Source organism: Gossypium hirsutum, chromosome D08, assembly GCF_007990345.1.
Source record: "Gossypium hirsutum isolate 1008001.06 chromosome D08, Gossypium_hirsutum_v2.1, whole genome shotgun sequence".
Taxonomy (NCBI): domain Eukaryota; kingdom Viridiplantae; phylum Streptophyta; class Magnoliopsida; order Malvales; family Malvaceae; genus Gossypium; species Gossypium hirsutum.
The window spans coordinates 10,968,964-10,978,068 of NC_053444.1; the positions used below are offsets into that span (position 1 = coordinate 10,968,964).

Genomic DNA, 9,105 nt, shown 5'->3' on the forward strand with positions numbered 1-9,105 from the left:
TCAATGTCCCAACTTTCGTAAAGAAAATGATGAATATTATTGGAATAAGTGAGCAGTGGGTCACAGCACGAATCAAGTGAAAAGGAGAAAGCAAATGTATCCCTTGGAAAAACTTGCGAGATTTGATTTTGGCACACTCAGATACGAAGAAAAAGGTCAATGTCTTTGCTTTGAGCATTTACGGGTTGGTTATTTTTCCTAAGGCACTAGAACGCATAGATGAAGTGGTTTCAAATTTGTTTGATCGACTTGACAGGAGGGTCATACTTGTCCTAGCAATTTTGGCCGAAACATTCAGATCTTTGAATGCGTGTCGAAGGACGGAAGAGGAAAGATTTATTGGATGTGCACAATTCTGTTAGTTTGGTTCCACAGTCATATCTGGAAGCTTGACAAAGTTTCATATCGAGTTTTCTTCGAGTATTATTCTCCGCTGAAAGAATTAGCGGCGATACCAAGGCTTGGTGACATTACGGAAGAAAGATGGATGGCAATCTTTCAAAATCTCCAAGATGAAGATGTTGAATGGAAAGCTCCTTGGTTGGTGCCCGATGATATTTTGTACCGTTACGGTGACTTCGACTGGGTCCCTCTGCTTGGAATTTGAGGAGCTGTCGGATATGCTCCTTTTCTCATCTTAAGACAAAGACAATATAGATCAAGGCAATTCATACCGGCAACATAGGGATTGGCTCAATGTAAGTTTGCTTGTAAGGGCGATAATTATAAGAAAAAAATTCGTGAGATGTCTAATGCCTGGAGTCAAACTCGCCGGATGAAAAGGTTTACCGTAGGACAGATGACAACTTCCAAATATAGTGGATAGTGGGGCAAGAGGGTCAATGATAATATCCCTCGGTCAAGTCAAGAAGGCGTCTATTTGATGGAGGAATATCTGCAAGTGGTTCTATCTAAGATAGAAATCATAAAACAAGATTTTGAAAAGAGAAATGCAGAGCTTGGAAAGAAGATCGAGCAGTTGGAGGAGGAGAAAATGCACTTGATATTAGATGTTGATATCCAGAAGTTAGAGACCGAGAAATTAAGAAAAATAAAGAATAATGCCGAGAAAGATCTAGAGAGTTTGAAGACTGATTATAAGAAATTACGTTTATCGATGAGAACCGCTGGGTTGGGAAAAACTTCAGAACAGTGGCGTCAAGAGATTCGAGAGGAAAATATCAAGGCCAATAGGTGGGAGAGGAAATTCCAAGAGGCTCAAACTCGAAACGAAGCTTTAGAAAGAAGATTGTCAGAAAACCAAAGTGAAAAGGATGAATTAAGGGCTAGAGTGGTTAAACTTGAAAAATCTCTTCATCATTATTGAAATTGTAATACTGCGGTGGAGCTAAGAGCAAGCTTGAGCAAGATTTAGGAAATGAAAAGAAGAATAGAAGAATTAGAGATGGCATTACAAAGCTGTGAAATGCGGATTGAATTCCTTGAAGTCAACGAAGAGCGACAGAAAGAACAACTCCACCTTTGTCAGAACCAAGTTAGAAACAGATATCACATTATGGGAGAAGCCGTGGCTCAGATTTGGGAGATGGCTGAACGCTTACAGGCTTTGGCGGTGCAGGCTGATGTACTGAGTGTAAACTATGAGCTAGAATCAGATCGGGGGTAAGAACTAGCTTCACTACTTATGAAAATTAAAGTTATGAGCATTAGGAAAAAACCATATATGTAATTTGTTTTATGTAAAGAATTTTGTTTTCTAGTAAAGTTTTCTAATGGAATTGAATTAAAATTGACTTCTTTTTGCATTCATTTCATGCATTTGCATTACATTATATGCACTAAAGTCCACCAAAAGATCCTAATTGGTTAAAATTATTTCAGAGAGAGAGTTAATCTAGGAACTGACAAAAACATACCAACCAAACATCGTTACGGTACCTGAGCTAAATCAAGAAAAATGGATCAAAGGTTAGAAAAACTTGAACAACTTCAAAGTGAGATACAAGATCAACTACAAACACAAATGCAAGATTAGCTAGCTAAAATTCAACAAGATATGATGGAAAAGATGATGGAATCTCAAAGAAATATGATGGCTCAATTGACCCAATTATTAGCTGGAGGAGTTGATAAGGGAAAGGGCCCCATGGATAATCCTGGGGAGGATAATGATGAGCCGCTGTATCCTCTGGGATTTACTCCGTCAAATGTACAAACCCAAGCTAAAATGTACCCAAAGAGGACGTCTATCACAATTAGGCCTCAACAATTTCAGGCTGGTGCTTCTATGCGAATAAACTTTCAAGCTGGATCATCTTCAAACCCAGGTGATAACCCAACCAATTCTATTATACCCGACTTTGATGAAGTGGTTGAGAAGGAAAAAGCGAAGACGGAGTTGCCAAAACAGCTGGATGATAGGTGTAAATGGTTGGAGGAAAAGTTCAAAGTCATGGAAAGCGTTGATAGTCATCATAGAATCGACGCTAAAGATCTGAGATTGGTTCCAGACTTAGTACTTCCTTACAAGTTCAAAATGCTCGATTTTGAAAAGTACAATGGATTCAGTTGCCTCGTGGCTCACATTACCATGTTTTGTAGACGGATGACTGGATACGTCAACAATGACCAACTGCTAATACACTACTTTCAGGATAGTCTGGTGAGGGCAGCATCCAAATGGTACAACCAATTGAGTCGTACCAGGATTGGTTCATGGAGGGACCTAGCACAAACATTCATGAAGTAGTATAGTCATGTAACAGATATGACTCCTGATAGAATTACTCTGCAGAACATGGAGAAGAAACCGAGTGAGAGTTTCAGGCAATACGCACAAATATAGAGGGAAGTTTCCATTCAGGTTCAACTGCCGCTCCTGGAAAAAGAAACTACGATGCTCTTTATCAACACGCTAAAAGCCCCGTTCATTACTCACATGTTGGGAAGTGCTATAAAAAGTTTTTCAAATATAATCATGAATGGCGAAATGATTGAGAATGCCATAAGAAGTAGAAAGATAGATGCTTGAAAAAGTAACAAAAGGTCAGCCTCAAGGAGAAAAGAAAATGAGGTGAATAACGCAAGCACATACAATAAGGGTTACTCAAAATCAGTCACCGTAAATCAGCCAAGAAAGGTGGTTGCTGGTCAATAGGGTTCATCAAGGTAGGAATCCGGCGCAAAACGAGACACTGAGAAGTTTTAATTTACGCCAATCCTAATGTCATATAAAGAGTTGTATCAGAGTTTATTTGATACACACGTTGTTTCCCCTTTTTACTTAAAGCCCTTACAACCTCCATATCTCAAATGGTATGATGCGAACGCATAATGTGACTACCATGCCAGAATTACGAAGCATTCTATAGAAAACTGCACTACTTTTAAAAAGCTAGTTGAAAGATTCATCAGTATGGGTATTGTCAAATTTGACGATTCACCCAATGCAGAAAATCCGCTACCCAATCATGCTGATAATGGGGTAAACATGATGAGTGAAAATATGGGGAGAAGAATCAAAGTAGATATTACAAAAGTAAAAACTCCTTTGAGAAGGGTCTGAAAGGAAATGGCAAGAAGGGGGTTAATCATTTTGGATTCAGGAGGAAACTTTGAAAAAACAAGAAACTATTGTGAGTACCATAATAAGGAGGGGCACGAGATCCAGGAGTGTGTAGAATTTAGAGCCTTAGCTCGAGGCATGATGGATAATATGGAGATGGAATTTTGTGAAAAAGTTAAATAAGAAAGAAGTATATGCGCGTTAGAATCAACGATGAAGGTTCTAAAATCTAACTATCCGGTGGTTATCATTTCGCGACCTAAGAATAATGAAGCTAGAGCACAGATGACACCAAAGATCATAGTTCAGAAACGTGCAGTCTTTGCTTATAAGGATAACAAGAAGGTCCCTTGGAATTATGATTGTAATGTGACGATCCCAGGAAAAGATGATTTAGCCAGTGTTTCAAAAAGAGGATCAAGATGCAGGTTCTTATACACGTAGTGGAAAGTGTTACGATTTGATAAATGCCCGAACAGAACCAGCAAAAGGAAAAGCCTTAATGGTAGAGCAAAAGGAAAAAGTAGTTGAACCTGAACCGTTGATTAATGAGCCAATAAAAGAGGAGGAAGCCAAGGAATTTCTGAAGTTTTTGAAACACAGCGAGTATAGTGTTGTGGAGCAGCTACATAAACAACCAACTTGCATATCAGTACTAGCTTTACTTTTAAGCTCGGAGGTATACCGAAATGCATTGATGAAAGTACTAAATGAGACATACATGACCAATAATATTTCAGTCAATAAACTGGACCGGTTGGTCAATAACATTAGTGCTGATAACTTCATTTTCTTCAATGACAACGAAATACCACCAGGGGGTATGAGATCCACTAAAGCTTTGCACATCACTACCAAATGCAAAGGGTACACATTACCGGGGGTTTTAATCGAGAATAGATCAACATTGAACATATTGCCGCTATCTACACTCAGTAGGTTACCTATGGATAGCTCACACATGAAGACATGCTAGAATATAGTATGGACATTTGATGGTATAGAAAGGAGAGTCATGGGAAGAATTGAAATACCTTTGTTAATTGACCCAACTAACTATGAGGTGGACTTCCTAGTAATGGATATCAAACCTTCCTACAATTGTTTGTTAGGGAGACCTTGGATACATTCGGCAGGGGCAGTACCTTCGTCGTTATGTCAACTGTTGAAGTTAGTGTCAGAGGGTCTGCTAGTGACAATAAATGCTGAAGAGGATATCATTACGGCCGTAACCAATGATGTGTCGTACTTGGAGACAGATGATTATGCAATTGAGTGTTCTTTCTGGTCTTTGGAGTTCGAATGCCACATTTATTACCGAGGGAAACAAGATTCCGATGCCAAAAATGTTAAAGACTATAAAGATGGGTCTACAGTTGATGGTGGAAAGATGAGCTTTGCCGGGAAAAGGACTAGGGGAGACATCTTCAGGGAAGAGTTGAAGCTCTAATGTTGAAGGACAAGCATGACCGTTTTGGCTTAGGCTACAAGCCAGATATAAAGTAAATGAGGAAAAAGTTAGAAAAGAAGCAAGAAAGAAAAAGGGCACGATTGAGACGGGATGAGGTCAAATGGGAGCCTATGACCTTTCCCCACATATCCAAAACTTTTTTGTCGAGAGGATTTATTCATCTTGAGCGAAGAATGCCAAGAGATGAAAGTATTAAAGAGATGTTGGGAAATTTTCACATCAATGCCATTTATGAAGAAGCAACTGAATGAGGGACCTTGTTTGATATCCGCCATTATGAACCAGTGAGTGTGCTAAATAATTAGACTATAGAAGAAATACCTATATTTTTTAAGGCTTACTCAGAGTAATGTTTAGAACACTCTTATTGCTTTTAGCCTAGAAGTGATAAGAATTCTTTTGTGAAATAGGCTCATGTCCAAACATCATTATTTTAATGAAGTGCATCTTTACAATCATTTTGAGAAAATATTCTTTCATTCTTTTCATATAAGTAATTATTCTTTCATTCTTTGGGGATTTTCCTTCAAATCATTCTTTCATTTCATTCATAATCATACTGTACAGATAATTATCCTTAAATTCATACATTCTTTGTATATTCTTTTGTACCTTCAATAGGTCCCTGGATATCAATGACATGAGTGACGCCGCTACAAACTAAGAATTTCCTTTTGAACAAAACATGTGTTTAGAGAGATCTCAAGACTTTGAAGATGTTGTAGATTGTGGCATATCCCCGGGCTTATTGAGAATGGAGAACAGGAGGATAAACAAATCCTACCTCATAAGGAATCAATGGAGATTGTGAGCTTAGAAGAGAAAAAAGAGGTGAAGATTGGAACTGACATTACCGCAAAGACGAAACGAAACCTCGTTGAGTTGCTCTAAGAATTTAAAGATGTCTTCGCATGGTCATTCCAGGATATGCCCGGTTAAGCACTAACATTGTACTACATCACCTTCTAATAAATGAGGATTGTAGGCCAGTTCAACAGAAACTCTGGAGGATGTGGCCTGGTATTGTGCTAAAAAAAGGGAAGAAGTCAAAAAGTAATTCGATGTTAGGTTCTTACAAGCGGTCAAATATTCAGAGTGGGTAGCCAATATCGTTCTAGTCCTTAAAAAAATATGGGAAAGTACGAATGTGTGTGGATTATAGGGACTTGAACAAGGCCAACCCAAAAGACAATTTCCCTTTGCCTCACATCAACGCTTTAGTGGAAAATACAGCTGGCTATTCACTATTTTCCTTTATGGATGGCTTCTCTGGATACAATCAGATAAAGATGCATCCCGAATATATGGGAAATACCACATTCATCACATTGTAGGGAACGTTTTGCTATAAAGTGATGCCATTCAGATAAAATAATGTGGGAGTAACGTATCAAAAAGCCATGGTAACCTTATTTCATGACATGATGCATAAGGAAATCGAGGTTTACATTGACGATATGATTGCAAAATCCAGAACAGAAGAGGAACATGTGCAGGTCCTGAGAAAATTATTCTTAAGATTGAGGAAGTTCCAGCTTAAGCTTAATCCAACAAAATGTATTTTCGGAGCCAAGTCAAGAAAGCTGTTAAGCTTCATAGTCAGTGAAAAAAGAATCGAGATCGACCCAAACAAAGTCAATGCGATACGAGATTTACTTCGACCATGCACTCAGAAGGAAGTTTGAGGTTTCTTAGGAAGATTGAATTACTTTGCTCGGTTCATTTCACAACTAACTGAAAAATGTGACCCCATATTTTGTCTTCTGAAGAAACATAATCCAGGTGTGTGGGATAAAGAGTGTCAGGAAGCTTTTGATAAGATAAAACAGTACTTGTCCAATACTCTAGTGCTGTCACCACCTAGCCCAAATAAGTCGTTGATATTGTATTTAATAGTGTTTGATAATTCCATGGGATGTGTGTTAGGTCAACATGATGAGACGGGAAGGAAGAAAAGGGCGATATATTATCTCAGTAAGAAATTCATTGACTGTGAAATGAGATACTCGCCTATTGAGAAATTATATTGTGCCTTGATTTAGACAACTCGGAGATTAAGGCAGTACATGTTGTACCATACGACTTGCCTGATTTCAAAGTTAGACCCCTTAAAGTATATGATGAAGTCGACTGCTTTGAATGGAAGGATGGTCAGATGGCAGATCTTGCTTTCCGAATTTGACATAATTTATGTGAGCCAAAAGGCCATAAAAGGAAGTGCAATAGCGAATTTTCTAACTAGTAGAGCCTTGGAGGATTACGAGCCTTTGAATTTTGATTTTTCGAATGAGGACATGATGTATGTGGCAACAACGGAGGAAAACCCCCAAGTGGATCACTTATGGAAGCTAACCTTTGAGGAGTTTCAAACGCTGTAGGTAATGGAATCGGGGCAGTCTTAGTATCCCTAAGTGGAGATCATTATCCTATTGCTTGCAAATTGGATTTTGATTGTACAAACAACATGGCAGAGTATGAATTGTGCATAATAGGCATCCGTGCAGCCATTGAAGGTAAAATCAAAATGCTAAAGGTGTATGGGGATTCCGCATTGGTAATATACCAACTTAGAGGAGAATGGGAAACAAGAGATCCCAAATTGATTAGCTATCGAAAGCTTATACTCGAATTGATTGATGAGTTTGATGACATCACTTTCTGCTATCTTCCACGAGATAAAAACTAGATGACGAACGCGTTGACTATTCTAGCTTCTATGATCAAAGCGAACAAACTAGAGGACATTAAGCCTATCCAAATAAGTATTTACGAGACCCCGGCTCATTGCTATAGTATTGAGGAAGAGGAAAGGATAACCATCTTTGGTACCAAGATATACTGTAATATATAAAGAATAGTGAGTACCCTGATCGGGCAACGGAAAATGATAAGAGGACATTGAGGAGACTAGTCATTGACTATGTCTTAGACGGAGAGATTTTATACAAAAAGGGAAAGGATTAGGTAATATTGAGATGCATGGATGCTGTTGAGTCCAAGAAAATCTTGGAAGAAGACCATGAGGGTATATGTGGAACGCATACCAATGGTTTCACAATGGCCAGACAGATTATAAGATTCAGGTACTATTGGTTCACTATGGAAGGAGATTACATCAATTATGCTAAGAAATGCCATAAATGCCAAATTTATGGAGACAAAATGCACGCACTTCACCTCTTCACGTTATGATTTCTCCATGGCCTTTCTCCATGCGGGGCATGGATGTCATTGGGCCAATATCGCCGAAGGCTTCTAATGGGCATCGTTTCATCTTCGTGGTTATTGATTACTTTACTAAATGGGTGGAAGCTTCTTTATATGCTAATGTCACAAAGTCGGCAGTCGGCAAGTTCTTGAAAAAGAAGATCATATGTCGATATGGAATGTCTGAAAGAATCATATCTAACAATACGTTGAATTTGATCAATAGTACAATAACGGAGGTCTGCAATCAATTTAAGATCATACACCGTAATTTGTCATCGTATCGCCTAAAAATGAATGGCGCAGTGGAGGCGGCCAATAAAAATATCAAGAAAATTGTGGGGAAAATGACTGAGACTTATAAATACTGGCATGAGAAATTACCATTTTCCCTCTTTGCTTATCGAACGTCTATCAAGACCTTCACCGGGGCAACGCCTTTCTCTTTGGTTTATGGGATGGAGGCAATTTTACCCATTGCAGTCGAAATTCTTTCTCTTCGGGTATTGGTTGAGCTAAAGTTGGATGAAGCCGAATGAGTTCGATCTCGATATGATCAGTTGAACTTAGTAAAGGAAAAAGGCTAAAAGCTATTCACCATGATCAGATATACCAAAAAGGAATGATGCGAGCCTATAACAAAAAGGTTCGCCCTGGTGTTGAAAAAGATCATTCCTCTACAAAATGATTTTAGAGGGAAATGGATGTTAAACTGGGAATGTTGTAAAAAAGGCCTTTTTTGGAAGAGCATTGATTTTGAGTGAGATGGATGGTAAAAACCTGCCTAATCCTGTAAACTCAAATTCAGTCATGAAATATTTCGCCTAAAGAAGGAGAAGGGACTAAGGTGAAAACCTGCAAAGGGCGTTTTAAGTCCAAAAAAATGATAGGCCAAGGTGAA

At 38.6% G+C, this 9,105-nt stretch overlaps 1 protein-coding gene across 1 annotated transcript; it reads left to right on the forward strand.

Moving 5' to 3' along the window:
- Positions 1 to 883: 883 nt before the first annotated feature.
- On the forward strand, positions 884 to 1,327 carry LOC107907639 (uncharacterized). Its single transcript, XM_016834981.1, has one exon. The coding sequence runs from the start codon at positions 884 to 886 to the stop codon at positions 1,325 to 1,327; it is 444 nt and encodes a 147-aa protein (XP_016690470.1).
- The last annotated feature ends 7,778 nt before the right edge of the window (positions 1,328 to 9,105 follow it).

Coding starts and splice junctions, on each gene's coding strand:
- LOC107907639 (XM_016834981.1), top strand. CDS start 884: ATGGAGGAATATCTGCAAGTGGTTCTATCTAAGATAGAAATCATAAAA.